Raw genomic sequence first — 27,423 nt, forward strand, 5'->3', positions numbered from 1 at the left:
TTTTTTTTTTTTTTTTTTGTTTAAATCAAGGCATCAAATCATATATACTTTTTCCAAGGAAGAATATTGAATATGCCCAACACCTCCCTGCTCTATAGCACATATTGTACAGGCAAAAGGAACAATTCAGTGACGGTGTTGGATACAGTTGGATTGACGGTCTAAAGGAGCACGCAGAGAAACAAGTTAGCTTTATCTCAAACTGTCTCACTATTGTAGTTCTAGTTAGCAGATTGTCTTTGCTCAAGGAATCAAGGTCAAATGACAATGCTTTGTTCTCCACACAGGTGACTGATGCAATGTTGACGAATGCGAGCTTCGTCTACCCAGAAAACCCTCCTACTACAAAAGAAGCATATCTTTACCGGACAATATTTGAGAAATTCTTCCCAAAGGTGCTGTTTTGTTTTGTTTTTATGATACGGATGGAGTGGGATTTCCCATCTTTGATGCACTTCAGTCACTAAATAATCAAAATATTGATGTATTAGTTTCTTAATTTATAATAGAATGCTGCTAGAACAACAGTCCCAGGAGGTCCAAGCGTGGCATGCAGCACTGCAAAAGCAGTGGAATGGGATGCCGCATGGTCCAAAAATATGGATCCCTCTGGTCGTGCTGCACTGGGTGTACATGTAGCTGCATATGATGAAAAGCTTAATGCTAAAATTGCTAATGCTCCGATTGACTCTCCCCAAGAAATTCAAGTAACCATCGAGAAAGCTACGGCCGTAGTATAGTGCACATCTTCCAAGTTTAAGGCATCCTTGTATAAAGAATGGAAAGCATTCCCCAAGGCAATAGGTAATCTATTTCACTTTATATAACACTCTTCTTAATTGCTTATCATGATATCCCTTATCTCATATTATCCATTATTGCCTTTAGAAGTTGTTTTCTTGTGTGTCGACAGATGCTATTATGAAGGCCGGTTGCGAAAAGTTGCAGGAAGGCAACAGTACTGTTAAAATGTGTAGCCTTAGTTCCCCTTTCTTCTAGTGGTTTTATGGTTTGGTTCTTGTTTTCTTGTTTGTAAACTGAATGTTACTACCGTGACATGAATAAGGGTACAAGCCCACTTTAATGTAGTTTCCTGGTCAAAGTTTCTCTTTTCTAGTTTTTTCGTTGAATCCAAATTTTATGTCTGTCGTTCAATTCGCAGGCCTCTGCATGTGCAGGACCTTGGGGTCCAATGATTGGTTTGATTCAGACATGAGTTGCTGTCTGTGGGACGTTGCACTTTTCGATGTCTAGGTTGGATAATAAGCATTGACCGATTATGATTAGTCATGAATATTTAAGAATCTATTTTTATTAAATCTAACTTTTTAAATTGAATTTGTGTTACTTAACCAAAACCAAGTTTTGGATAAAAGGAACTGTTTTAGTAGAAATTTCTAAGATAGTTTTGTTCTGATGAACTGTGATGAACGGTTCTTAATACTAACGGTTCTTAAAGTATTAGTGTTAGATTTTACTGATTGCAAGGGTGTAGAAATTTCTCTCTAGCAAGTATGAAATCTTGAAAGGAGGTTTGAAAAGAAATGTTCAAAGAAGACAATGTTTGTTGGTGGTGGTTTAGAATGATCACAAATGGTATCAGAGTCAAATACCGAACAGTGTATCCTAAAGGGGTGAATCTTGAGAACGGTGTACCCTCAAGGGGTGAATCTTGAGATCCCATATCAATTGAGAGGAACGAACACTGCAAGGGTGTGAAAATCTCTTTTTAGTAGATTATTAAGGAGAACTTGAAACTAGCAAATACATGGGGAAACCCAAAAGAAAAACCTAAAAAAAATAATATCCAAAAAGCTAAGAAAGAATAACACCTAAAAAGAATAATAGCAGTGAAGTTGGTTAAAAAATATATGGTTAAAGAAAATATATATATATAGTCTGGGTTAAAAAGTATATATATATAGCCTGGATTTCCTTCTAGGATCAAAACCAGAGGTTTCAAGCAAAACAGACAGCAGGCAGCAACCTTTAGCTAGCCAAGTTAACATTAAAAGGCTTTGAGCGCAATTGATCAGTAAATAACATTATAAATTCAAGTAGAAACACAACACGACAAGAATGTCCAACAATTCAAATCAAGTTAGGAACCAAAACTAAATCAAGGCAATGGTGCTTTCGCCACCGGGTGGTTTACGAACCCCCCCAAAGTAGTCCCTTGATTCCGCCTTCCCATCAGCAAAGATGTCGTTGCCGCTCATCTCCCTAAGCTTGGCTGAGCTCAGCGATTTCTCCGACGAACCCGGTGGGGCGTCTCCTTTAAATATATCGTTACCAGTTAACTCTTGAAACTTCTGGTTGTGGAGTTTCTTAGCTGTCTTGATCACTGGTTCTTCCCCAAACATGATGTTACTCTGACCCCCAGCAGGCTGCAAAGATGAACAACCCAACTTCATTATATGAGTTTTATGGCTCAAAAACAAAAGATATGGAATAACACCAACACACGGATATTGTCTTATTTCACTTTCAGCCTTCCCCTTAAAGTTTTTAAAAGGCATCATTAGATATTGTCTTCTTTGGGCTTTCCCGGGCTTCCCCTCAAAGTTTTTAAAAGGGAGAGGTTTTCACACCCTTATAAAGAATGTTTCGTTCTCCTCTCCAACCAATATAGGATCTCACATTTACTTTGAAAATGAATGTGTAGCCTTGACTCAAGGGAGTAAATACATGTCAATTTGCAAACAAGGTCGAAAACAAAGACAATCATATTAGTAAGAAGCTAATTCAAGATAAGAAGTTAACTCACATGTGAAACTCTAACAGATGTTCGCACAGTGCGAGGTGCTGGTTCACCCATGTCCTTGCTTACAGAAGCTCGCATGGTGCGAGGTGCTGGTTCACCCATATCTTTGCTTTCTTTCGATTCCAAGCTCCGTGCAGCTGCCAACGACGGTGGTGTTATTTCCAGAGGCGCTCCAAAGATGTCGTGTCCACTTAGCTCCTTGTTCTTAGCATCTGATATCTGCTTCTTATTCCTATCATCCGCTTCACTCTGCAATGTCCCACTCAACTCACGTTGCTTAGCCACTTCAGGAATTGAAGTAGGCTTTTTGGTAGACATCCCCTCCTCAGTAGCAAAAGATATTTGACTCATTCCATTCAAAGATTGCTGAACCATCCAACAATTACAAACAACAACAAAAGGGTTGTCGTTAAATTTGATACATTTGCTAATTTAACTTCATTGTCCTGCTTACCTGATACATACGCAGCCCAGTTTTGCTATCAGTTTCTGATGCTTCCCCTTCCCCACTAGATGCAAAAATTCCACTCCCGGTCATCTCCTTCATTTTATACCCTGAACAGTTCTTCCTGAAAATGGTGGAGAACCATTCTAATTTTCAAACGATGTACAAAATGTAACCCAGGATTGTAGCCCATCAATTGAACAAAACATCAGAAAAGCAACCCAATTGTATGATGTTAGAGAACAAAATGTAAATCGATTTGATTCTTCTCTTTTCTCAAGATGCTAGAACAAGAAACAATTTGAAAATCATATAAAGAACACAAATAAAAAGAAAAAAATAAGGATCATAGCTGCTGGGAGATCTAATATGCTTTCGATTCGTTTCTATTTCAAAAAAACATCAACCCTCGAGAAAGAAAACAGAAAATCATCTCAGACATTGTAATAGTTTCATCACGACAGTCAAATCCCAGATTCTTATTTGGGGAAAACTTTTAGAACAGAGGAAATGGATCTTACTTACTTTTTCAACAAACTCTCAGCTTCTTCATCCGTGAGCTGCCCCCCTTGGAGCACTTTGCTGATTCTATCGGACGGCTGAGAATAATGTACCAAAAAACAAAGATGCCCTAAATCTAAAGAACCAAAAACGAAAAGAAAATGTTCATAGCAGAAAGGATTTAAACCTGATGGGAGCGAGAAGCGGAGACAGAGACAGCGGGGGAGGATTCCGGCGAGGAAACCTCTGGCCAGGTGAGCAGATCGGCGGTGGATGGGCGAGATTTTGAAGACGATTTGGTTCTATCCATTTTCTGGGAATCTGTGAACTGAAATGGGTATTTTGATTTTGAAATGGAGGAAGGGAATTCAAATTAAGAAGCGATAGAAGAGAAGAGTAGAGAAGAGAAGATCTTGAATTTGAAATGCAACAACCTTCCTGAAATTAGTTAGCTTTAATAATAATAATATATGCTACTTCTGGCTCTCGCGCTTGACTCACACGTGCTCCTCTTCCCAATGTTGGGCCCTGATTTCACTACCAAATTTAATATCAAACCTCAGATTTTTAATAAATTTTTGTTTTTTTTTCCAGTTGGAATTTTCGACGGCTGAGATAATTATGACTATAAATACAACATGAAAGGATAAATATAGAAACAATTCATATGAAGATAAATACAACGTCTTGATGAACATTACTCATCCAAATAACTTCAAATTAATATCAATCACTGCCATTTTAGAAGAAGTTTTGAACAATAATCATAGACTATTCCATATCATCGAAACTCTAGACTCATATCCAATAATTCACCTTTGGTCGAGTTGTTTTGCTCTTTCTCCTCGCCAATTCGGTCAATGGAATAAAACTACTTCGTTCCTTGGTCGCCAATCTGCATGCCAAACAAAAAAAATCCATCTTCCATTAGAGCCCCTCTTTCAATAGCAAGAGAATCCATCTTCCATTAGAGCCCCTCTTTCAATAGCAAGAGTAGGGCGAGAAGATATTGTTGGATGCTGATTTTGCATTCTTGAAAAATGAAAGAGAGAAAAAATGGTTTATGGAGCTATCATCTTTCCTAAGTTGGAGGTGAAAAAGAATTTGGGTTCATCATCATTCTGTCTAATCAAGATTTAAGACAGAAAAAAATGGTCTTCGTTTCACGATCCTATCATTACCTTATATGTGTTAGATGAACATGACTCTCCACCGTAATATGATATTGTCCACTTTGAGCATAAGCTCTCGTGCTTTGCTTTAGACTTTCCAAAAGTCCTCATTCCAATGGAGATAATATTCCTTCATTATAAACTCATGATCATTCCCTAAATTAGTTGACGTAGGACTTTCATCATCCAACCATGTATATATTTCATTTCATCGGTACAATTATAGGATACTTTGTGCAATTCCACAGAGTAATTAGGAAACTAGAAAGACATTGAGGAGCGCCACTAATTAATGAATTTGCATGCATGGGGTGAGGCGCTGGCTATAAGAATTCCATAGCGGCAGCAATAGCAAAGACATCATGATCCGCACAATAATCCATCTTACAATTGCATCCACACTCATCCTTCCATATCCCACGTCGCTTTCTCTTCATCTCCGTTTCCATTTTATTAACCCTCACTCTCATCCCCACCTTCAACTTGGGTTGCTTGAGGCCCAATCCTTCACGAACCAAACACACCCATTTAGCAATTTCCAAGTACGGCGATCCAAAAACTTCCTCCCAAGGGATCTCACCCCTGCCAAGGAGCCGAGACCCCAAAATTCTGCCGAGCAAAGGCGGCAGCGCCTTGGCCTGCCGCAGCTCGAAGACAACCGTTGATTGCTTGAGGGCGTGGATAGAATCGTGCGTACCCAAACACTCCAATGAGAGAGACTGGTTCCAAATGAAGTCGGATTTTTTGGAGATCTGTTGGGTGTTGAGGCGAATCCTCTCGTTGTTACCTGCAGAAAGATAGTATCTAACGAAGAGATTCTTTGGAGATTTGAACTCTAAGTTTATGGCTTGTAGGATACTGATTTCGCAGCTGAAAGAAGAGGAGTTTTGAGCGGTATCCATAGAGAAAGAACGAGTGTGTTTGAGCATATCCCATCCTCTTATCCTCTTTAAATACAAAGAGGAATTGGGAATGGGAAGCTTCGTGGAAGTAAACAAAAAGGCATGGCATAAAATGTTGGATGATAATTGGCGAAGCATTGGATAGCAAAAGGAGAAGAAGCCCTTTGGGAGGCATGAAGGGCTGGATTTAAGAAAACTGCCGACTCGATATGCAACAATGGGCATGGTGGCCGGTGGGTGGGTTTACTAACAAGATTGTATGATGATCATCATCATATCACACTCCAATGAAAATCGTTACCTTTTTTTTTTATTTGTTTTCTTTTAGGACTTTAATAATGAGGATTGAACTCTAATATTGGGAATTATACTCTATGTTCCATTTATGCATTATTTATATATTTTTTAGTTGTTGATTGATGGTTTGTGGTGAAAGAAATATTTATAAATAGGTAGCGTTTATGAAATAAAATAATATATCATTTAACGACGTCTTAACTTTGAAGTATGGTTGACACACATTTCTAGGTAAACTAAAATGGCACAACTCGAACGTGTAGCCTAAGTTTTAAGCTAGGTTAAAAGTGGAGTGTAACAATCCAAGTAGATATATTTTTTTTTTCTTTCATAGTATATATTATCCTTTTTGGGTTTTGGGCTTTCTATTTTGGGCTTCCACTCAAAGTTTTGGGTTTTGGGTTTTCCCTTTTCGTGTTTTGGACTTTCCTTTCCGAGCTTCCACCCAAAGTTTTAAACCTCCAATTCTGCGGGAGCTCTCACTCTCAACCCCACGAACAAATTCATTAGCACAAACCAAAGAGACCCATCTCTCAGTTTCCATGTTTGGTGATTCAAAAACCTAATTCCAACCAATCTCAGCCCTACCCAGAAGCTAAAACGACATTGTCCACTTTGAGCATAAGTTCTCGTGATTTTGTTTTGAGCTTCTCCAAAAGATCTCGTACCAATGAAGATGTATTTCTTTACTTATACATTCATGATCACTTTCTAAATTAGCCAACGTAAGATTCACTCTCAACAGGTACCTCAAAACTCTGCCAAAAATAGGCTAGATTTTGGCTCGCCCAGAGCTCGAACACGACGTTTACTTGTTTGAGGGTCTGGATTGAGGCGGGGAGAGTTTTTGAGTGGCGTCGATGGAGAAGATGGTGAAGATCAAGGATAAAGTGGGGTCATAAAATATTTGTAGAGACAAAGTAAGCTACTTCCATATTCCACTTTGGATGCTTGAACATAGCTTGATTCACCACATCCACCAAATTAAGGTTTAATTTGAGTAATGAATAAATGATTAAATTGCAGCAAAGAAGAATCCATATCAAGATCTTCAACTCATACAAAATCCCACTTAAATGGTTCAGATGCCTTCCCCTCCTCCTCTCCAACCTTTATTCATTAATTATACCTTAGTGGGATTGCCTAAGATCTCATCTTCAAGCCATGAACTGATAAGAGATGGACCCATTGGTGGCCAACACGTGGGTAATTTAGGAAGAAAAAAAAATTATATGAAACTTACCAAAACCACTCATTACACGTAATATTGGTCCTCAGTCTTACCGTTTCAAAATGCATCTTCTAAAGAAAGCTTTTCACATTCTTATAAGAAATGTTTTGCAGAGAAATTTTACATTAGTTTTTCATGTCTTTAATTAAATAAGAGAACGCCAACCAAAGTAACGAATAGTGTCGGTAGGGATCTTGACTTCTCCACAATTCTAAGTTTGACTTTCAACAGGCTTAATAAAATAACACATTAGTGACCTTAATGAACCAAGCTTAAGCATCAAATTAAAGCCACTAGTTTGACTTCTTACTCCCTAATTTTGTACTGCCAGCTCACCTCTCCACATGGCATCGTGGAATAACAACAAACATACATTATATTATTAACAAATTGTTTGACATTTAATTAAAACACAAATGGCGAAAGAGCGCATGCGAGGTTCCTAATTTCTTCAATTATTTCTCTATTTCAAGCTGTCTGTCTTCAAAACATATCCACCAATGGGATTTCCAAATTCCCTCGTGTCGTATGTGCCGTATGCAAGGTTGCTAGCTACCAAAATTATTTTAATATAAGGTAGGTATCATCATTTATTTTATTTTATTTATAAGGAATACAATAACATTATAATATGTATTATTGTATGATTGATGAATTAAATTCCCACTTTATGCGTGCATAAATTTCCCTTTTCCTTTTCCTTTTCCTTTTCTTTTTGCATGAAATCTCTTGCTTCCTCTTCCTCCTCTGTTTCAGACCAAATTGTCGGTGTTCTTCATCATCATGTTTCCAGAATTTTTCTCCATGTTTCTCAGGAAACAAACAGCTCCAATTCCTTGTTCTTTTGACAGAGAACGAAGCTCCAAAAATAAAAAGCCCCTTCTCAACCATTATGTCACTTACAATTCGTTTCTTGTTCTTTCCCTTCTTCTCTGGTTTCTCCTGCTCTACATTTGTTTCCCGACCACGACACACACAAAATCCACTGATTTTCATCCACAAACGCGAAATTCCCCCAATCGGACACGACATTTGCGCCCCACTTGCCCCGGCGGCCCATATGTCTACGTCTACGACTTGCCGGCCGAGTTCAACACGGCCCTTCTGCAAGACTGCCACCGTCTCAGCGTCTATACCGACATGTGTCCCCATGTCGAAAATCGCGGCCTTGGCCGCCGACTTTCCTCCTCTGACAACAGTTGGTTCGCCACCTATCAGTTTATAGCGGAGATCATCTTTCACGCGCGTATGGAGAATCATCCGTGTCGTACACGCGATCCCCATGTTGCTAAATTGTTCTACGTCCCATTCTATGGTGGCCTCCACGCCTCTAGCAAGCTTCGCGAACCGAATATCACGGAGCGGGATGCGCTTGCCGTTAGATTGGTTGACTTTATTCAAGCGCAGCCCACGTGGCGGAAGAATAACGGACGGGATCATTTCCTTGCACTCGGTAGAACAGCTTGGGATTTCATGAGGAGTAATGCAAATGGGCCGGATTTCGGGGCGAATTGTTTGTTGAATCTTAATGCGGTTCAAAACATGTCGGTGCTGACCGTGGAGCGAAATCCATGGACCGGGTCGAACCAATTTGGTATCCCTTACGCTTCTTATTTCCACCCGTACACGTCGGCGGAGATGGTGACGTGGCAGAATAAAATGACGCAATCGAACCGACCCCATCTCTTTACATTCATCGGGGCCCCACGTAAGGGGTTGGAGAAAGCCGCCATACGGGACGACATCATAAGACAATGCGACATGTCGTCCAAATGTAGACTCGTTAATTGCCGGGGGGAGCAGGCCGACCTGTGTTACGACCCGGCCCAGGTTTTGAAAATAATGAGCCAATCGGAATTCTGCCTGCAGGCACCGGGGGACTCGTTCACTCGGCGGTCGACGTTCGATTCTATATTGGCGGGTTGCATTCCGGTGTTCTTCTCGCCGCACACTGCGTACACGCAGTATTTATGGTATTTGCCGGCGACGGCGACGGATTATTCTGTGCATATTGATGAAAAAGGGGATGGGAGGATGAGAATTGAAGAAGAGCTTTTGAAGATACCCAGAGAAAAAGTGAAGAAAATGAGGGAAAGGGTCGTGAAATTGATTCCGAATGTGACGTATAAGCACCCAAATGCCACTGATTTTGAGCTCATGGATGCTGTTGATGTTGCGCTTGCCGCACTGTCCAAGCGCATGTCCCGCGGCGCCGACATGTCTTTATAGAATATGAATATGGTCTTGTTTTTACACTTGATTTGGAATGTCCATAAAACCAATTCAAAGAGCTATTATGAATGATAAGATTGGAATTTGCAGTTCAAAAATAAAGAACACTTTGAATTGTGTATGTACAAAAATAAAGAACACTTGATTCATAATAATGACACTCTTTCTACTCAAGATGGCTACATCTCTGTTCGCAATCGTCGTCGTCTTCGTCATCTCCCATTTCGTCCCTTCCATCGTTTCCGATATCACTTTCACTGGCTGTCTCCCATTCAGAATCATCAGTCTCCCTGCCATAGACATCACCAGCAGCACCATCTTCACATTGGACATTGCCATGTTTAATGGCTGCCTCCCTGAATAACCAAGCTGCACGCATCTGCTTCTTAACGAGTCGCTCCGCGTAGTCAGGAACCTTGTTTTGCCTTAATGAAAGGTCGGGGTCATTGGACTGAGAGCATTCATTTATGAACAAAATGGCATCCAACAAGCTTTCTTTAGCCAACCCAAGCATATCATATGCCTGAGCTCTTCTCCAGAGACTTTTGGCATGACGGTTTATGGGGTTGTGAAGACAAAGAGCACGTGTGGCATCACTTATGGCAGCCATTGGCTGCTGCAACAGAAGATAACATTGAGCACGGTTACTGAAAAGAACGACTCGTTCCTTCTTCGATCTCATCGGACACAATGCTAGCGCTTCCGAGTACTTGAATGCAGCTGCAGATATATTTCCTGATGAAAACATGGAATTTCCTTCAAGCTTGATTACGAGCGCTGCAGCCTGTTTGATTCGGAGATCCTCTTTCGGCATGTTCTTTTCCCACTCGAGTCTCTGCCTCGAATTTAATAGCTCTTCTATCTGTTCCTTCGTACGACTGCTGATCGAATTGCGTCCAGCCCCTTGTGATTCGACGCATTCCTGAAGAATATCAATTATGGAATCCCCCAATCTCCGGTGATCGCCTAGAGATGATATCTCAGCAAGATCCAGAAGCGCAGGGGCAGCTTTGTCGATCACCTGGGAATACAATGTCACGGTTAAACACGCTCGTCTCGAAAAACTTTAACGATATATAATTGAAGATCTTTACATTTGAAAAGCAAACAGAGAAGAATATCAACCTTGTGACTTGTATTTGGATCCTGAAGCAACCACATGAGACAGTCAATAGCCATAGACTGCCAATCGTCTGAAGACCGGGCGATATTACATAACGCTTCGACAATACTGGGGCAGCTAGCGACAGGTCCTCTACCGAGTTTATGATGGCAGATTGTTCTCAATAAACCGATACCAGCAGGTGAATTTTCGTTAACGAGACCGCCCCACATGCCAGGAAGCTTTACTACAAATTCGGGCTTGCATATAGTCGAAAGAAACTCGGGTTTGAATGCAAAGCAATTGATAAGTTGTAAGGACCAACACTGTAACTGGCTAGCCCATTCCTCTGCCTTCCTTGATTCCATCTCGACCCCACCCATTCCACGAGTAAGCAGATCACAGTGATAACTAAGCCTTCTGTCCACATACTGATAGAAGTGAGTATAAACAATTTCAAGAGAACTCATTGCTAGCTGAATCGATAGCTCGAGTATTTCGACGTGACTAGCCACAGCAGGAAAAGTACTTGCATACGTAGCCAGATGTCCGAGGGCACGAACAGCTACCCTCTGCTCAACCCAAGTTAGCCTTCCCCTCAGAAGTTCAACTAATGGAGGAATCACCCCAGCATGAACAGCACTTTCAGCAAACTCCTCCATGTTCATCGTGTAGGATCCGATGATATGTGCAGCGTAATACGGAATGTAAATATTTTGATCGTGAGAAAGCCAGCGGCGATTCTTCAGTCCCTTCCATATAAGTGCAGCCATACATTCAAATATCCCCAATTCGATAAATTCGGGATCGTTCGGATGCGCCATTGCTGTGTTCCAAAGGCCACTAATGGGGAGAACTTGACCATCATCATCTTGAGAAGGAAGTTCTCTGAAGAATTTCAAGATACTAGCTCTGCGCTTACTAGGATTTCCTTCTTTCATGACACAAAAGAAACATCCTGGATAAGGACAGTCCGAAGATACTTTTTCCATAATCACGTCTAGTTAAGTCTCATTACTGAGCTGAATCAAATGAATTCACCAAAACTGCAAGTAAATTAAGAAGTTAGCAGAATATCAGACAGACAATCCATTTTCATGTCTTTTATGTTTTTGCAACAACCCGATTTTCCGCTTTACTCTTAGGTAGAATGCATCTTATCAAGCATCTACATGAACTTTCAACATTCATGTAAGGGCGTGGAAACTTCTCCCTAGCAGACTCGTTTTAAAACTTTAAAGGGAAGCCCGGAAGGGAAAGCCCAAAGAGAACAATATCTGTAAGTGGTGGGTTTGGGTGGTTACAAATGGTATTAGAGTCAGACACTAGACGATGTGCCAGCGAGGATGCTAAGTCCTAAGGGGGTGGTGGATTGTGAGATTCCACATCGGTTGGAGAAGAGAACGAAACATTCCTTATAAGGGTGTGGAAACCTCTCCCTAACAGACATGTTTTAAAACTTTGAGGGGAAGCTTGAAAGGGAAAGCCCAAAGAGGACAATATCTGTTAGCTGTGGGTTTGGGCTGTTACAGATGGTATTAGAGTCAGACACTAGGCAATGTGCCAGCGAAGACGTTGGGCCCCAAGGAGGTGGATTGTGAGATCTCACATGAGAGGGGAACAAAACATTCTTTACAAGAGTGTGGAAACCTATTTCTAGCAAACACGTTTTAAAACTTTGAGAGGAAGCCCGAAAGGGAAAACCCAAAGATAGGTGATGTGCCAGCGAGGATGCCAGGCCCCAAATGGGGTGGATTGTGAGATCCCACATCGATTGAAGAGGGGAACGAAACATTCATTATAAGGGTGTGGAAACCACTCCCTAACAAACATGTTTTAAAACTTTGAGAGTAAACTCAAAAAAGGGAAAGCCCAAAGAAGACAATATCTATTAGCGGTGGGTTTGGGCTGTTACAAATGGTATTAGAGTCAGACACTATGCGATGTGCCAGCGAGGACGTTGGGCTCCAAAAGGGATGGATGGATTGTGAGATCTCACATTGGTTGGAGAGGGGAACAAAACATTACTTAGAAGGGTGTAGAAACCTCTCCCTAGCGAACACGTTTTAAAACCTTATAGAACTATATCGAGACAACATCGATTTCTGCTATATTTGCACAAACTTGCTGATATGAATTCCAAAAAGTAAGCAACGCTGTAGCTGTCTAAGGCTATCCATGTAGAACTATATCGAGTTAAACTTCAAAAACACTGAGCATTCAAAAAGTAAAACTCAAATGGATTGACACGGAAATTAGAAATGTACATTCAATCAAAACCCCAACTTCTCAAAATGAGGCATCAAGATACGACACCATCATAAATCAGGCAGCTTTCCAGATCAATGAAGAATTGGGTCACGTTACTTTCCAACAACAAAAGAAAATTCATTGTACTAAAAAGAAGAGTGAAATTGACCCATAAATTGAGAAAATAAGTTACTCTTGTATTGAGTACACAGATCTGAAGGCGACAGCTATGAGCAACGTAAAAAATTAAAACCCATGACCGACTAGGATTCGAACATGCTGTGTCTTTTCCGGACTTTGAGGAAACATAATTAGAAAACAAATAAATAGGAGGTTCGACGGAGATACCTCGGAGCAGAAAAACAGACAAAAAGCTGCTTGTGGTAAGCTGGTAATCCGACAATCAGAGCTCTCTGCTACAAGAATAACTGTGGTTGGCTTAGGTATACAGGAAAATGTTTTTTGCTTTGATTCAGAGCTCTCTGCTACAGAAATGGGACGGAAGGAAAGAGATGGAAGACGGTGGTTGGTAATACGACGGCGTTTTAGCGTTTGGAATCCGACAATGAAGAAGATCTCGCGTTGTAGTAGCTAAGCGCTGTCGCTGCTAAAAGTTTTAATTTCCACAAACCACAACGAAAAAGGCCCACGCGCAGCAACGTGGAATGTGACGTACAGTTGTGATGTCACACGTGAGAGAGTGGTATGTTACGAGACAAACGCGAGAAAGAGCGCGTGAGAATAATGTTGCAAAAGGGTAATTTTGCAAAAATTAGATGGGCTATTATTACGGTTTTTCCATTTTGCTTTACCGTTTTCGAATCTGTGGGGAGCTGATATTACGTAAATACCCCTCTACTGTTCTAAAACTTCAATGTGAAAAAGAAGTAACGGAAGTACTTGGTGTCAGGGCAGTGCCTGGCTAGTCCATTATTTATAGCACTTATTTACAAAGTTTAGTATTTCACATTAATGAAAATAAATGAATTTTTGAATAATTTCTTCCACATAAATGACCAAATTTTTTACATTTTGAAGAGATTTTTAAATATAATTCAATTGAAATGGTGAAGGCACGTCGCTTTCATGCAATCTCAAAATGCACAGCAGAGTTTGGGTGAAGTTGGGGGACCATTCACTATACTGATTGACTTATACTGATGCCACCGTCTTACATTGTGCTCTCAAATATGTCATCGAGGAAGATGACCAGATTAAGTGGGGGAGAATGTTACAACTCAACAATGATTGTAACTTTCTCCCCCACTTAAACTAGTCATCGTCCTCGATGACTTACTTTAGGGTACAACCACACTTTGGATTGTGTCACACCTTGCTCTGTTTCCCTTTCATGCTCTGTTTCCCTTTCACCAGCACCAAGAGCAACAAAACCGAGCCATGCATGGACCCATTTGGGCCTACTCCCTTTATATGGGCCTTTAAATTGTTCACTCCTCCATTGGACCTTTAAATTTGACCCAATTCTTCATTCTTCTTATCATCATCTCTTTTTTCTTATATGAAGTATTGAATAATTCTTTGTTTTATTGCTTAATGTTTTTTTTTAATTCTTTCTAATATAATAATTTTTATATTAAATATTAATTTAAAATTAATGTTTTTTATAAATAAAAATAGATAGTATATATAAATTTAACATCTTATTAATTTTAATAAATTATTAAATAACCATTTTTAATTTTCCGTTTACAACACCACCAATGCTCCAATCAATGCAAATTCAAGAACTAAATTATAAAAAAAAAAAAAAAAGAGAAAAAAAAGATTATTATTGAAATTAATTAACTTTTCTTCCCCTCCGCTCCGTCTTCCTCCAAGTAAGCCTTCTTCCGCCTCTCCGCACCAGCGAACACGCTAATCACCAGAAAACACGTGGCGTAAATCCCATGAATTTTCCAGTTTGTTCTCGGCGGCTGGTGTAGAACCATCCTGTGGAACACCGCTACATAGTAATGCAGCCCGACAGCATACCCCACCATGGTCTGGGCCAGGCCCAATATCCTCGACCCGAGCCCACAATCGGTGGAGAACACCAGCACCAGGTACATCACGAGCAGCAGCAGATACAAGATGTATCCAAGGGTTTGCATCACCTGTAAACCCATGTACGTGGATTGCGAGGTGGAGTAGAAGAATTTGAGGGGCTCGAGGCCAGTGACCAGCGAGGACAAGCAGAGGATGCCGAAGTAGATTGAGAGGTAGACTTGGATGAATATGAGAAGCTTTTGGAGTGAGAAATAAGCCTTGATTCGATTGAATAAAAGACTCACCAGGATTAGAGGAATCAATATGAAGGCGAAGGAGGTTAAGGTAGCGATGGTGGAGGCGTACTTGTTGCCCACGATGGGTTTGAATCCCATTGTCATTTGTTTGTTGGCTTTGGTAATGTAAGCCTTGGAACTGGTGGAGATTCTCGCCAGGTCTGGGATCAAATTTTTATGAATTTTCATGGGTAGATCTCGGAATTGTGAAACGAAATCGTCCTCTTCATCTTCGTCGATCCAATTGGGTTTCTCCTGTGCTTGTTTCTTGGGCTTCTCCTGACTCTGTTTCTGAATTTTCTGGTCCTTGTTTGGTTTGTCCAAATGGGTTTGGGATTGTTTCGTTGTCGTTTTGTTCTTGGGTGTGCTTAATTTGAGTAGATCTGAGGATTTCTTGGCAGGGAATGAAGTGGTTTTTGTAGAATTAGTGGATTTCGAGGTGGAATTGAGCTTCTTAAGCCCAACTTTGGGAAGGATGCCGGCGGATGCCAATTTTGTGGAATTCGTAGCTTTACCAACAATGGTCTTGTTCTTCGTCGACAAACCATTCTTAATGAGCTTTGTCTGGTTTTTTAAGGATTTGGTGGATAAGCCATCGCTGGAGTTCTTCTTGTTCTTCGGCACCTCCTCTTCTTCCACCGACTCCAAAATCCTTCTTCCTCTTCGAACCAATTCTCCATTTCGAGATTCAGATTCGGCGCACACACACAACAGCGACGCCGCAGCAAAAAGGATCAAAACAAGAAAGAGCACAAATACCTTTGTGGGTCTGAAATTCACAGGTGGAGCCATTGCTGAACTCTGGGTCGAGATCTTGTTCAGCACTGAATATGAAGAGTGAGTGAAGTAGAAGGAATAGATGTTTTTTTTAAATAGGTCAGCGTCACATGCAATGGAGCGAAGAAAAGCAGGGGAAGCGCTTTTGGTCTACGCGTTTTCACTTGTCTCGTGGCTGGCTTGCTCCAACCTCTTTCCCTCGTCAATTATTTTGGAAGCCCCTTAGCATCTTTGTTCATCTCTTTTCACAAATTTATACCAATTATTTTGCACTATTGTTCTGTGATTCGTTGTTCTTTGAAAAGTGTAAAATATTCATTGGAATTTGTAGAGAGTGTTGAAGATAAGAGAGAATAATTTGGGGTTGACTCCTGGTTTGACTATGTGAATAAGGACGAAGATGTTAGGCGTTGGAATGGTGAGTGGCAGCCAGGTGTGGGGGTGAGTCGTAAGACCATTTTGTTGACAATTGATATGCATATTGCTGCCCTCTTAACCTCTTCTCTCCCACCAACCATTCTCTTCGCCTCGACGCGCTAAACACCGTTGCTTCGCACTCGAAAAGCTCTCGTTCGAGAGGAGAACGAGACATTCCTTGTAATGATGTAGAAATCTCTCTCTAGTGGACGCGTTTTAAAACTTTGAAGGAAACCCATAAGGGAAAGTCCACCAAGTGGTGTGCCATTGAGGACGTTGGGCCTCCAAGGGGATAGATTGTGAGATCCCACATCAGTTATAGAAGGAAACGAAACATTCCTTATAAGAGTGGGAAACATCTCCTTAATAAACGCGTCGAAAGAGAACAATATGGACTGGCGGTATGCTTGAGTTGTTACCGGCATTTGAATTTGAATGTGAAAGGGAGGAAAAAGAGGGGACTTCAAATGTGGATCATAAATATGATTAAAGGTGGGTTCCCTCTCCATGTGCACTTGTAAATGAAGACATTGCCTCATTTTGTTACCTGTTTTACTTTAAAATGAAAAAGATAGGGGAAAGCGATTTCAGATATGTTTAAGGTGGATTCGTGGCACCGAACTTCTTATCTTGTTCTAGAACTCTTATAATTTTACTTTTGGTTTCTCCAAAAGGTTTCGTATCATTGAAGATAGTATTTCTTGCTCATAAAATCTGCACCAAGTGCTGCTTCCAATCACGTTGATCTACATTTTTGAATCAGAAACTGTGAAGATGCTTTTCATCATTGTCATCATTGAAATCAAGACTGTCATCAATTCCATAGATTAGATCGATCTCTGTTTGATCCTCATCATCAACATCTTTCCCCACTGATATCTGAAACTCACTGTCTCGCTTATACAGAGGTGAACAGCATGCCTCCATATGCAGCATTTCAGACTCTATCAAGGCCTGCATTCTAGCTCGCTCTCGGTCTCTTGGATATGAACGATGCAGGAAAGAGTAGATGAAGCAGCACACCAACATCGGAATACCAATGGCTGTGTAGAGTGCTCTGGCCAGTGATTTTGCATTCTCTCTATCACTTTCAATCTGGGCAGAATCAGAGGATCCTCTTGCTACTGGTTTGTATCCATAAAGATGCTGTGCCAGAACTCCTACAACCGAAGGAGCGAACGATGACAGAACCGACTCAAATGATCGATCCATAGCGTAAATACTCGTGCGCGACTTCTCTGGGACTATCTCAGCAAATATTGGGCTGTATATTCCAATAATGATTCAAGGTAAAATTAAGAATTCATATCATATAGCAAGCCACTTCTAGTAAATATTGTCCTTTTTAGGCTTTCTCTTCACGACTTTCCCTCAAGGTTTTAAAACGCATCTACTAGAAAGAGGTTTTCACACCCTTGTAAAGAATGCTTCGTTCCCCTCTCCCATTGATGTGGGACCTCACAATCCACTTCCCTTGAGAGCCCAACATCCTCGTTGGCACACCGCCCAGTGTCTAGCTTTGATATCATTTGTAACAGCCCAATCCTACCGGTAGGAGATATTGTCCTCTTTGTACTTCCCCTCGAGGCTTTAAAGCATATCCACTAGGAAGAGGCTTTCACACCCTTATAAGGAATGTTTCGTTCTCCTCTTCAACCGATGTGAGATCTCACAATCCACCCTCTTGAGGCCCAACGTCCTCGTTGGCTGTGATGTCCCACATTGGTGGGAGGAGAACAAACCACCATTTATAAGGGTGTGAAAACCTTTCCCTACCAAACGCATTTTAAAGTCTTGAGGGGAAACCCGAAAGGGAAAGCTCAAAGAGGACAATATTTGCTAATGGTAGATCTGGGCCGTTACAAATGGTATCGGAGCCAGACAATGGACTATGTGCCAACGAGGAAGCTGTTCTCCGAAGGTGGGTAGACACGAGGCGGTGTGCCAGTAAAGATGCTGCGCCCTAAAGGGGGTGGATTTGGGGGGCGGTCCCACATCAATTGGAGGAAGGAAAGAGTGCCAGTGAGGACACTGGCCCCAAAGGGGGGTAGATTGTGATATCACACATTGGTTGGGGAGGAGGAGGAGAACAAACCACCGTTTATAAGAGTGTGGAAACCTTCCCTTAGCAAACGCGTTTTAAAGCTTTGAGGGGAAGCCCGAAAGGGAAAGCTCAAAGAGGACAATATCTGCTAGCGGTGGATATGGGCCGTTACATTGGCACACCGCTCGGTGTCTAGCTCTGATACCATTTTTAATAGCCCAAACCTACCGCTACTAGATATTATCCTCTTTGAGCTTTCCTTCAAGGTTTTAAAACGCACCTACTAGGGAGAGATTTCCACACCTTTATATGGAATGCTTCATTTCTCTCTCCAATCGATGTGGGATCTCACAAGAACGGTAAGTACATTAGATTATAGGTGATGAAGACACATACTTGTTAGTTGCTGGTCCATTCCACGACATGCTAAACCCCATTATGAACAAAACCAGTCCATGCAAGAATCCAGTGGATGGATCATCTGGCAAAGCCAGGAGCAAAATTGCAGCAAGAGGAATGGCAGAACCTGAGCTTATCTGAGATAGAACAATTCTTCCTGAATTAGGAAAGCGCTTTGACAGAATATCCCCCATTCTTCCTCCAAAAAGGCCACCCAATGAGCCAGCAATTATAAAAAGAGCCCATAGAAACCCTGTTTTCTCATGAGAAAACCCCACAAGTTCAAGCCACATAGGAGCAAATGACAAAGCCGACCAAGGAAATGAACCAGCAACACCCTGAGCAACAATTATCTGAAAAGATTGGATCCCTAAAACTGACTTTGATTCTTTAACAAGATCCTTCAATTCTGACCACAATGGCTTCCTTGATTGATCCTTAACTCTTCCATCAATCACAGAATAGCGTGGATCATTTGCAAAAACCCATACTAGTACACCAAGAATGACACTCATCAGTCCAACAAGATGGAAGGCAATTCTCCATCCTGGGATCCCTAAGAAAGACGTGGAGGCTAATAATACAGAACAAAGCCCACCAATAATGGAACCAAGATTTCCCGTTAGTTGTAGCCATCCAAAAGCTAAGCCACGGTTACTATCATCAGTGGAGTCAGCCACTAGGGACTGGATGGCTGGTATCACTATGGCAAGACCAATACCATTTAAACCTCTGGAAATTGCAACCTAATTATGATTATCAAATTATTCTAGGAATATAAGATCATCTATCACCAGTAATGAAAATCACAGATATATATGACTTCGATTGGAGATGAATCGAGAAAGACGAACCTGTAAGAATGTGGAGGAAAGGGCAACGAGGAAAGTGGCAGCGGCCCAGAGAAAAGCACCAAGAACGATGATATGGGCACGGTTGTGATGCACAGCTAAGTAAGCAGCTAAAGGGTAACAAGAGGACTGCACAATAGATCTGAAGAGGGTTAGGGAACCCAACCCAGTGGGATCGGTGTGCAGAACCGCCCCAACTTCTTTATAGACTCCAGGCAACAAGGACTCGTCGGCCTTCTCCATAACAGCGGCCAAATTGATCAACATTAAAGTCAGTGCTTCAGATTTCATCTTGGAAACGCTAATTCACAGAGGATTTTCTAGAAATGGGCACCGCAGGGGTTGGGGAGCGGCGGCGGAGAAGGAGGTGAACTGAGTTTGATAGAGAAACTGCGAGTGCTTGCCACGTGACTTGAATGGGAAGGATGAAATGAAGAAGATGACAATGGTGAAGATCGAAGGAGGTGAAGGTTTGGGCGATGTTTCTTGTCGATCTGCTTTTGGAACTTTTGGACACATTTCCAAAATTCTTGGAGTAATAGGGTGTTTAATGTTTATAAAACTGGACTGGGCCGAAAGCCCAAATGAAAGTCGACAACATGGGCCATCCATAAGATTGAGAGGCCCAACTGTATGTTAAAGGCTGGATTTAGCGAACTGAACTCTCATGATTGAATTTGCAGATCCACGTGGGGGACCATTTCTGAGAACGGCAACATGTGATTGTATCTCTCGGCTTTTTTCTGAAGCCTTACGTGGATTTCCTGCTCGAAGTGGGCCCCAACCCCACGAAACCATGACGTCAAGGTGAGATGGACCACCATCATGCTCAAAACGACGTCGGATCCGGTGTGTCCTGTCGGCATGGAATTGGTGGAACAATATTTACTTGCACATGGGGAAGAAAAATGATTTCCAAATTAAATTAAAATTTAAAAAAAAAAATGGAGAATGAGTCACCGAAAGCAGTCATTTCCATAGCATCCAATCACAATCAGATCCTACTCCTTAAAATATTCGAATCTTTACTTCTGTAGCTTCCCCCTCCCTTTTCACCTCCTAAACACCTTAATTTCTCTGTCCAATCATAATTCCCGTTTAAATTTAAATTCAACATTCAGCGGCACATACCCATATGAGTTGGAGAGAAAAACTAAGTATTTCTTATAAATATGTGAACATCTCTCTTTAATAAACACGTTAAGAGTGTGGTCTCCACTCATTAGCGTGCATGGATTAGACAAATTTGTTCCTCCCAATCAAAAGCGTCGGCAAATTTGAAGCTCAAATTCATAGGGTGAACAACATTTATGATTGTGTTAAACAACAACGACAACGACAGTCCAATCAAAGAAATTAAATTAAAAAAATAACCCATTTCCTGCACACACACACACACACACCATCTTCGAAATTGGTGCTCCTGCATCACGAATTCCCATGTCTACGATCCCAATGCCACTTTTCATATAAATAATTGCATGCACGACCAATATATATATACATATATAGATTGTTTACTGAATTTTATATCACATCACCGGCGTATCTAAACATGATTTTAAAAAGTGGTAATGAAGTTTGTTAATTGTTTCAGGCTTAGACAGCCAAAAGGCAGTGCTTTTTGTCATAAAAGTAAAAAAAAATAGAGGAAACCTAATTATGTTGCATGAATTTATGTACTTTGAATAGTCATTAATTAGGGGAGGGGGGGAAACATGAATGCAACATCCAAAATTAAAATCCACCGGGGGGGGTTTAAAGATCCCTGACAGATCATGGCGGCTTCACATTCCTCAAATCTCGCCTCCAATCTCTCCTAAATTATGGAACACTGAGTCAGTGAGACAGAGATGCAAGCAAGAAGACAAGGATGAGAGCCCATGCCGCTTCCCTCCCTACTGCACACTACGACTAAACCATTACTCACAGTAGTAGGTGCATGCAATTTCCACATTGTGGACATCGTACGAGGATCGTTTTGGATATATCAACTTTACCCAAACTCAGTTACGAGTCACGGCTCTCCACAATAGCATTCCTCGCTTATAAATTCATAATTAATGTCTCTCCCATTTTTTAGGAATCTAGTGACAGGAAAAAGTAATAAACAAAACGAAATCCCAAAATGGAAATGAAATGTTTTTATGTACATAGGATGAGTGTTTATGTTAATTAGAGCACTAAGCAGCTTAGTATGGTTGTGTTTGTTGTATATAAAACAACAATTAATTAATCTGAAGAACAAATCCAAGGCTCGACCATACCTTCACTCCTCCCAACTAGATCTTGATCGGACGGTCTACCTCCTCCACCTCCGTCGAGGGTGCCACTGCCCCAATTTGCCGGAACATTATTCCCACCGCCGTCTCTAACGATCCCAGAAAGGAAGTCATCCGGGAGAGGCAGATGCAGCGGATTAGGATGGAGGTGGGAGCGGAGGAGGTTAAGGTTGGGTTGTTGGAGTGGTGGAGGTGGGGGCGGGAGATTGAAAATGGAGGAGGGAGAAAAAAGGGAATTAGTTGAAGGAAAGGGGGATAGCTTTTGGGGATATGGACGGAGTAGGTACGGTGGGGAGGAAGTGGAGGCGCCGGCAAAAAGATCAAGCCGGGGTCTAGGGAAAGAGGAGGAGGAGGGCGGCTGGAAGGGTGGTGCAGGAATCCCAGTGAATTCCTGGACCATGGCTCGGAAATTGGTGGTATCGGTGGTCAGGACAGTGGTCGGAGCTCGCCTCGAGGCTCGGGTTCGCTTCCTCGGGTTACGAACGGTGGCAGTATTGTTATTGTTGTTGGTGTGAACGACTTGGGTTGGGGGTTGCAATTGAGTATCGGGCGTGGTGGTCATGGACGCTGGATATTGGATCGGGTTGGGGTCGGATCTCGGGTTAGTGGGCCAAGAAGGGTGGAGATTGAGAAGGGAATTTGGGGGTGATCGGGAAGGTGGAGGATCGAGGAAGGTGGAGAAAGGGTCGAAGGAGGAGGAGGAATGTAGGGATGGTGGTGGTGATGGGTTAGGCTTAGGGATGGGGCCGACATGCAGTGACGGATAGTTTAAGAAACCCTCCGCGCGTGAATCATACTCATCTTCGGCACCGCTTGAGCTTTGTACACTCCCACTACTCCCAGAATCCATGATTAAACACACAAATATATATATATATATATATATATATATATATATATATATATCACGGGTGCAGAAAATGATGTGCTGCTGCTGCGGCGTCGGCGGCGGCCGGTTCTTGTGGTGTACTCACAATCTGAAAAGCCACCGGAAGGCAGGATCCAACAACCCACGAGATGGTTGGTGGCGGAGGTGGACCGGTGAAGTGGAAGCTCCACTCCTGAACCTCAAAAGTTCGTATGGGGTTAGGGTTTTTGGAGAAAGAAGAAGATGGGGGAATTGGGAGAGAGAAAGAGTGCGTTTAATTTTAATTGGGAGAGAGAGAGAGAGAGGTTTGTTGTGAAAAAGAGAGGTTGCTTGTGTTTGTAGATTTGCTCCACGAAATACGATGAAAGTGGGGACTCAAGATGCTACAATCCCAGAGTCAAAGTAAATGCCTCTGTTTTTTCACCGGCCCTAGCCAACAATTGTTCGTTAATTATTAACCCGAACTACGGTTAATTAATTAAGAGGACGATTATTGATTTATAAATTTATAAGTAATAATAACGAGAATTTTCGAGAAAATAAGAAATAAAATAAAGTGAATAATTTGGAAAAAGGTTGGTTGAGTATTGCAAAAAGTCAAGAAAATCACTGCCACGTCATGCTTTTGCGGACCTATCCCAACTCCAATTTTGTACTTTCACATTATTTTGATAATATTATTATTAATTTCATGATGTGAGTCATTAAGTTTCTATTTCTTTGATCCTTATTCTACCCGACAAGTCGTATTTTTACCTGGTGAAAAAAGAGATAAAAAGAAAAAATTAAGGTGGTGGACGGACCACCACTGATTCTTTGGCGTCTATCATCTCATCGGTTGAATTAATAAGGTTGAGTTGACGTGTCAGGACAGGGAGGAGGGAGATGCAGTTGGAGTCTTTCATCTTCAATTGGGTCAAACTTGGATTGGATTGGATTAGGTTGCTTTACCCCATTTTCTTTTTACAGTACACTTATAATTTTCACCCTTTCTTTTTCAGACATTTACATTGGCGGTAAAATATTAATTTCAGTTTTTTTTTTTTCTTTTAATTATTTTGTTTAATAAATTAATGATTAAATTTAGAATAATATACCTACTCAATTTTAATTTGGTTGGTCCACTTACCCTAAGAAAAGAAAGTAGAATGGAATTCAGCTCTTTATTTACGAGTCAAAATCAAAGTCTTTTATTTACGAGTCAACATCAAAGTCGATGGTGCGAGAGACCTTAAGTAAATTAAAAAAATATTCAAACGAACTGACAATTGTGTCCCAAAAAAAGGACTCTCCTTTTGATAACTTGGTGAATTTTAAAAGACGTTAAATGAATTAATAACCAATTAAAGTGTAAAATAAAACACAAAAAGAAGTCCAGACCATGTAAAAACCCCTTAGCCCACTAGCCCATTAGCTCATTAGCTCATTAGCCCATCAACGATCCACCTCTCATTCAGCCCAAATCACAACCTTCCATGAAAATGGAGGATAATTCGAGTTTAATGAGAGTTAGGAGAAGAACTTTGGAGCCAGAGAGGGATTTTTTAAGGCTCAAGATCGTGAAAACAGCATCGATAATAGATTGTTGTCTATGTTCGTCTTAATTTTATCATCTAAACTCTGGTCTATTCGATTAATGCACGATGTTATTATCTATAGATTGAATGTTATTGTTCTAGATCTTAAGCAAAGACTATGAATCCATAGATTTTTTTTCCCATTATGTTGCCGACACCAAGTTTTAAATTGGGTACCGAAATAAAATGGGGTATTATGATTATTTGTCCTTTGGGCATTGCAAAGGCATTCATGATTCGTGACCCACACCGTACCAAACCCACAATAATGGATCGAATCATAAAGTAAAGCTAAAAAGTAAGGCACTGCTCTCGATCCAACTTTTACACACCAACACCAGAAGGGCACACTCTCCCGCTTCCTTATTCGACAATACGATTAAATCTCATATGACCTGCTTCAACCTCGGGGGACCCGATCGGGTTGGATCACGGCGGCTTCCAATCGATTCCTTGGGGCAGTTATCACGGATGGCGGTCAACACATACGGCGATGTATCGAGGGCTAACCACTGCTCCACCGTGAACTGGGCTTGATCGCAGAGCCTGTGGACACCCGTTGTGGTCACCTCAAAGTAGTTGCAGTACCAGCCATGGTGCGGACCGGATCCGTCGGAGGTCAGATTCAAGGAACACACGGGTGCGCTCAGGCATGGTCCTCTTCCGCTGAAAATGTCGAGATTGCCCCTCTCGAAGTAGTTGTAATCAGGTCCCATTAAGCCGCCCCATTTCTCCAGATCTCTGATGAGGATTCCGTCGCCATTGGCGGTGTAGAGCGTCGCGCTAATCACCGAATCCGTCCCTGCTTTGAGGATGGAGCCGGTCCTGACATACACCGTGTAGACGCAATCTGGATCCTGCATCAATCAAATCGGAAATGTTGGTCAGTCATTTTAGGTTCTAATCGCTAAAATGGAGGAGAAAATTGAGAGCGAAAATACATCGTAGAGAGCGACGACGGAGAGGGAAAGGAGAAGGGAGAGGGAGAGGAAGAGGGGAGATTTGGAGGCCATGGTTAATGGGTGAGTTGTTTTCTTCTTCAATCATTATTTTATATACAAAATTTAATAGCTAAAACCACGCCAGCTCAGGGCTGATTGGAAATCTGTTTGATCGGACGGCTATAATCACTTTTACATGGTCAAACCTTTCTCCAATCATCGTTTTCCACCTGTACTCTAATAGCTAACAAAATCATTCTCTCTATTGTTTATTATTATTTACAGAAAATAAATAAATGATAATAATGATAAATACAAACTTCTAAATCTGAAGATAAATAAATGGGAAAAAAAAGGCATCACAATACAAAATTGGAACGAGGCACCGAATATTCCAAAGGTCACGTGATGCACGTGTCTTTTGGAAGAAAATAAATAAAATTTTTGGAAGGGGTAGAGTTCGGGTCGACGTTGAGCTTCTTTGTTTTTTATTTTGTTTTAAATGGCGGGAAGAGTCGAACGATTCTTGTGTCACAGTCGTATATCTTTAACCATGTGGCGTCGTGATTTTGACACGCTCACGACAAACCAAAAAGGAGAACTCCAGCCTCATTCACATTTTTTGCTCGATTTTCTGGTTTCTTCAATTCTTCAGTGAGGTTTACTATCACCAACCAAACATAGCTCGTTCAAAATCCAAGCTTGTTTGGTCAAACATGTCGTTCGTACGTGCATGTTCAATCAGCCATCTTGACTTGCTCGGACGCATCAATTGAGAAAATACTCATGTATCGATCATCTCATTCAGACATCCCGAATATTCATTTATCTGGGTTCTATTGAGCATTGGATACTCTAATCCAACCTTCAACACATGAATTAGAGCCCAACACAGGCGCACCTAATCCAGTAGCCTAGTAGCGACAAACCATCACGCCCTATTTGAGGGTAGATAAGGTTATGACGTGGACGCTTTTGATTGGATATAAATGGCATATAGATTTCCTTATCCTTAATTGAAACGCGAAAATAAACGTGGTTGGACCTCACAGTGCCACGTCATAATCTATTTATTTTACATGAGAGAATAATTTCAATTATTTTTTGAAAAATAAACTCAAAATTTATTTTCTTATACTCGAGATAATCCAAATTGGAAATCAGCACGTGACTATATTCAACCGATGACGTGGCAACAACTTATGCCACTTTTGAATTTCTATATATAGTGAAGCATGTGAAAAAAAGTATGGCAAGGCAGAAAAATGGCGTCCAAATCTGCACTCCCGTTTCTTATCCTCTCGCACCTCCTCCTCCTCCTCCTACTCTCCACCGCCGCCGTGCCGGAGCCTCTAGATGTAAGAACACCACCATCCTCCACCCTCTCAAAAGCATTGAATAAAATGAACTAACCATGTGTTAATTTGAAATGGTGCAGGGCGGGGAGTGCGGTTACTTGATCTATGTCCAAACAGGGACGGTGAAGAAGGCCGGCACTCACTCAACCATCGGCCTGGAGGTGAAGACGGCGTCTGGGGAGGGGATTTGGGTGCCTAATTTGGAGGAATGGGGTGGAATTATGGGTCCAGATTATAACTTCTTTGAGACCGGGAGATTGGATACCTTCACTGGCAGAGGGCCTTGCCTCACCTCCCCTATTTGCTCTCTCAATTTGACCTCCAATGGCTCCGGTCCTTACCACGCTTGGTACTGTGACTACGTCGAGGTCACGGCCTCTGCCCCAGGCCATCCTTGCCACAAGCAGCGCTTCTCAGTGAACCAGTGGCTTGCCACTGACCAGGAGCCCTACAGCCTCACCGCTGTTGTGGACTATTGTGGGGCTCGGCCATCCCCCAGTGTGTATGACTTGGTTTTCTAAATCTCTACTCTTCTCATTAGAGTACACAAATAAATAAATATCGACGTCCGCGGGTTGATTAACATGTATGGTTCCTTCAAACTCTCGTGATTTAATCTAAAAATTTTGTTAAAACAACAATATCTTTAAATTTAAATCATCTAAACAACCTAATAAAAAGTTTTGGAATGAATTATCTTGTTCATAAAAAAAAAAAAAAAAAAAAAAAAC

General features: G+C 41.4%; 10 protein-coding genes across 11 annotated transcripts in view; 3 read left to right on the forward strand and 7 right to left on the reverse strand.

Annotated features, from left to right (window-relative positions):
- LOC111463170 (asparagine synthetase [glutamine-hydrolyzing] 2-like) overlaps positions 1 to 2,022 on the forward strand; it is a 6,652-nt gene extending 4,630 nt beyond the window's left edge. Inside the window, exons 12-15 of one of the 2 annotated variants that reach the window (XM_023107018.1) lie at positions 99 to 185; positions 288 to 395; positions 510 to 804; positions 914 to 1,116. In XM_023107018.1, the coding sequence (XP_022962786.1) occupies positions 99 to 185; positions 288 to 395; positions 510 to 740 (426 nt within the window). In that variant the 3' untranslated portion in view covers positions 741 to 804; positions 914 to 1,116. Of the gene's footprint in view, positions 1 to 98; positions 186 to 287; positions 396 to 509; positions 805 to 913; positions 1,117 to 1,956 lie in introns of those variants that run through there. The other variant, XM_023107019.1, reaches the window with a different exon arrangement.
- LOC111463173 lies at positions 1,913 to 4,166 on the reverse strand. Its single transcript, XM_023107022.1, has 5 exons — positions 3,898 to 4,166; positions 3,735 to 3,808; positions 3,219 to 3,333; positions 2,768 to 3,130; positions 1,913 to 2,387 (listed from the first exon to the last, which is right to left on the reverse strand). Exons 1-5 carry the CDS (start codon positions 4,018 to 4,020, stop codon positions 2,115 to 2,117), a joined length of 948 nt encoding a protein of 315 aa, XP_022962790.1. The 5' UTR covers positions 4,021 to 4,166; the 3' UTR covers positions 1,913 to 2,114.
- A 930-nt stretch (positions 4,167 to 5,096) lies between these two features.
- LOC111463460 lies at positions 5,097 to 5,818 on the reverse strand. Its single transcript, XM_023107406.1, has one exon. The coding sequence runs from the start codon at positions 5,809 to 5,811 to the stop codon at positions 5,206 to 5,208; it is 606 nt and encodes a 201-aa protein (XP_022963174.1). The 5' UTR covers positions 5,812 to 5,818; the 3' UTR covers positions 5,097 to 5,205.
- Positions 5,819 to 7,744: 1,926 nt separating this feature from the next.
- LOC111463478 (probable xyloglucan galactosyltransferase GT17) lies at positions 7,745 to 9,699 on the forward strand. The gene has a single exon (XM_023107426.1). The coding sequence runs from the start codon at positions 8,096 to 8,098 to the stop codon at positions 9,539 to 9,541; it is 1,446 nt and encodes a 481-aa protein (XP_022963194.1). The 5' UTR covers positions 7,745 to 8,095; the 3' UTR covers positions 9,542 to 9,699.
- LOC111463477 lies at positions 9,586 to 13,497 on the reverse strand. Its single transcript, XM_023107425.1, has 3 exons — positions 13,245 to 13,497; positions 10,670 to 11,692; positions 9,586 to 10,565 (listed from the first exon to the last, which is right to left on the reverse strand). Exons 2-3 carry the CDS (start codon positions 11,636 to 11,638, stop codon positions 9,711 to 9,713), a joined length of 1,824 nt encoding a protein of 607 aa, XP_022963193.1. The 5' UTR covers positions 11,639 to 11,692; positions 13,245 to 13,497; the 3' UTR covers positions 9,586 to 9,710.
- A 1,060-nt stretch (positions 13,498 to 14,557) lies between these two features.
- On the reverse strand, positions 14,558 to 16,150 carry LOC111463417. Its single transcript, XM_023107347.1, has one exon. The coding sequence runs from the start codon at positions 15,968 to 15,970 to the stop codon at positions 14,699 to 14,701; it is 1,272 nt and encodes a 423-aa protein (XP_022963115.1). The 5' UTR covers positions 15,971 to 16,150; the 3' UTR covers positions 14,558 to 14,698.
- Positions 16,151 to 16,872: 722 nt separating this feature from the next.
- LOC111463416 lies at positions 16,873 to 21,997 on the reverse strand. The gene is made up of 4 exons (XM_023107346.1): positions 21,934 to 21,997; positions 19,670 to 20,522; positions 18,813 to 19,561; positions 16,873 to 17,636 (listed from the first exon to the last, which is right to left on the reverse strand). Exons 2-4 carry the CDS (start codon positions 19,955 to 19,957, stop codon positions 17,132 to 17,134), a joined length of 1,542 nt encoding a protein of 513 aa, XP_022963114.1. The 5' UTR covers positions 19,958 to 20,522; positions 21,934 to 21,997; the 3' UTR covers positions 16,873 to 17,131.
- On the reverse strand, positions 21,314 to 22,826 carry LOC111463419 (mucin-2-like). The gene is made up of 2 exons (XM_023107348.1): positions 21,892 to 22,826; positions 21,314 to 21,849 (listed from the first exon to the last, which is right to left on the reverse strand). The coding sequence occupies exon 1, from the start codon at positions 22,796 to 22,798 to the stop codon at positions 21,899 to 21,901; it is 900 nt and encodes a 299-aa protein (XP_022963116.1). The 5' UTR covers positions 22,799 to 22,826; the 3' UTR covers positions 21,314 to 21,849; positions 21,892 to 21,898.
- A 1,807-nt stretch (positions 22,827 to 24,633) lies between these two features.
- LOC111463559 (PLAT domain-containing protein 3-like) lies at positions 24,634 to 25,442 on the reverse strand. Its single transcript, XM_023107542.1, has 2 exons — positions 25,335 to 25,442; positions 24,634 to 25,250 (listed from the first exon to the last, which is right to left on the reverse strand). The coding sequence occupies exons 1-2, from the start codon at positions 25,404 to 25,406 to the stop codon at positions 24,780 to 24,782; spliced, it is 543 nt and encodes a 180-aa protein (XP_022963310.1). The 5' UTR covers positions 25,407 to 25,442; the 3' UTR covers positions 24,634 to 24,779.
- A 1,147-nt stretch (positions 25,443 to 26,589) lies between these two features.
- Positions 26,590 to 27,281, forward strand: LOC111463386 (PLAT domain-containing protein 3-like). Its single transcript, XM_023107309.1, has 2 exons — positions 26,590 to 26,692; positions 26,773 to 27,281. Exons 1-2 carry the CDS (start codon positions 26,600 to 26,602, stop codon positions 27,211 to 27,213), a joined length of 534 nt encoding a protein of 177 aa, XP_022963077.1. The 5' UTR covers positions 26,590 to 26,599; the 3' UTR covers positions 27,214 to 27,281.
- The last annotated feature ends 142 nt before the right edge of the window (positions 27,282 to 27,423 follow it).

Source organism: Cucurbita moschata, unplaced genomic scaffold (genome assembly GCF_002738365.1).
Source record: "Cucurbita moschata cultivar Rifu unplaced genomic scaffold, Cmos_1.0 Cmo_Scf00028, whole genome shotgun sequence".
In the NCBI taxonomy this organism is placed as follows: Eukaryota; Viridiplantae; Streptophyta; class Magnoliopsida; order Cucurbitales; family Cucurbitaceae; genus Cucurbita; species Cucurbita moschata.

What these genes read in the sequence shown, in the direction of transcription:
- LOC111463173 (XM_023107022.1), bottom strand. Translation starts at nt 4,020, where the DNA reads ATGGATAGAACCAAATCGTCTTCAAAATCTCGCCCATCCACCGCCGAT. An exon ending in CCGCTTCTCGCTCCCATCAG is followed by an intron (nt 3,809 to 3,897) that starts GTTTAAATCCTT and finishes CATTATTCTCAG; the next exon opens with CCGTCCGATAGAATCAGCAA. An exon ending in CTGGGCTGCGTATGTATCAG is followed by an intron (nt 3,131 to 3,218) that starts GTAAGCAGGACA and finishes TGGATGGTTCAG; the next exon opens with CAATCTTTGAATGGAATGAG.
- LOC111463460 (XM_023107406.1), bottom strand. Translation starts at nt 5,811, where the DNA reads ATGCTCAAACACACTCGTTCTTTCTCTATGGATACCGCTCAAAACTCC.
- LOC111463478 (XM_023107426.1), top strand. Translation starts at nt 8,096, where the DNA reads ATGTTTCCAGAATTTTTCTCCATGTTTCTCAGGAAACAAACAGCTCCA.
- LOC111463477 (XM_023107425.1), bottom strand. Translation starts at nt 11,638, where the DNA reads ATGGAAAAAGTATCTTCGGACTGTCCTTATCCAGGATGTTTCTTTTGT. An exon ending in ATCCAAATACAAGTCACAAG is followed by an intron (nt 10,566 to 10,669) that starts GTTGATATTCTT and finishes TTGTATTCCCAG; the next exon opens with GTGATCGACAAAGCTGCCCC.
- LOC111463417 (XM_023107347.1), bottom strand. Translation starts at nt 15,970, where the DNA reads ATGGCTCCACCTGTGAATTTCAGACCCACAAAGGTATTTGTGCTCTTT.
- LOC111463416 (XM_023107346.1), bottom strand. Translation starts at nt 19,957, where the DNA reads ATGAAATCTGAAGCACTGACTTTAATGTTGATCAATTTGGCCGCTGTT. An exon ending in TTTCCTCCACATTCTTACAG is followed by an intron (nt 19,562 to 19,669) that starts GTTCGTCTTTCT and finishes AATCATAATTAG; the next exon opens with GTTGCAATTTCCAGAGGTTT. An exon ending in AATGGACCAGCAACTAACAA is followed by an intron (nt 17,637 to 18,812) that starts GTATGTGTCTTC and finishes TGGAATATACAG; the next exon opens with CCCAATATTTGCTGAGATAG.
- LOC111463419 (XM_023107348.1), bottom strand. Translation starts at nt 22,798, where the DNA reads ATGGATTCTGGGAGTAGTGGGAGTGTACAAAGCTCAAGCGGTGCCGAA.
- LOC111463559 (XM_023107542.1), bottom strand. Translation starts at nt 25,406, where the DNA reads ATGGCCTCCAAATCTCCCCTCTTCCTCTCCCTCTCCCTTCTCCTTTCC. An exon ending in CCGTCGTCGCTCTCTACGAT is followed by an intron (nt 25,251 to 25,334) that starts GTATTTTCGCTC and finishes TGATTGATGCAG; the next exon opens with GATCCAGATTGCGTCTACAC.
- LOC111463386 (XM_023107309.1), top strand. Translation starts at nt 26,600, where the DNA reads ATGGCGTCCAAATCTGCACTCCCGTTTCTTATCCTCTCGCACCTCCTC. An exon ending in CCGTGCCGGAGCCTCTAGAT is followed by an intron (nt 26,693 to 26,772) that starts GTAAGAACACCA and finishes GAAATGGTGCAG; the next exon opens with GGCGGGGAGTGCGGTTACTT.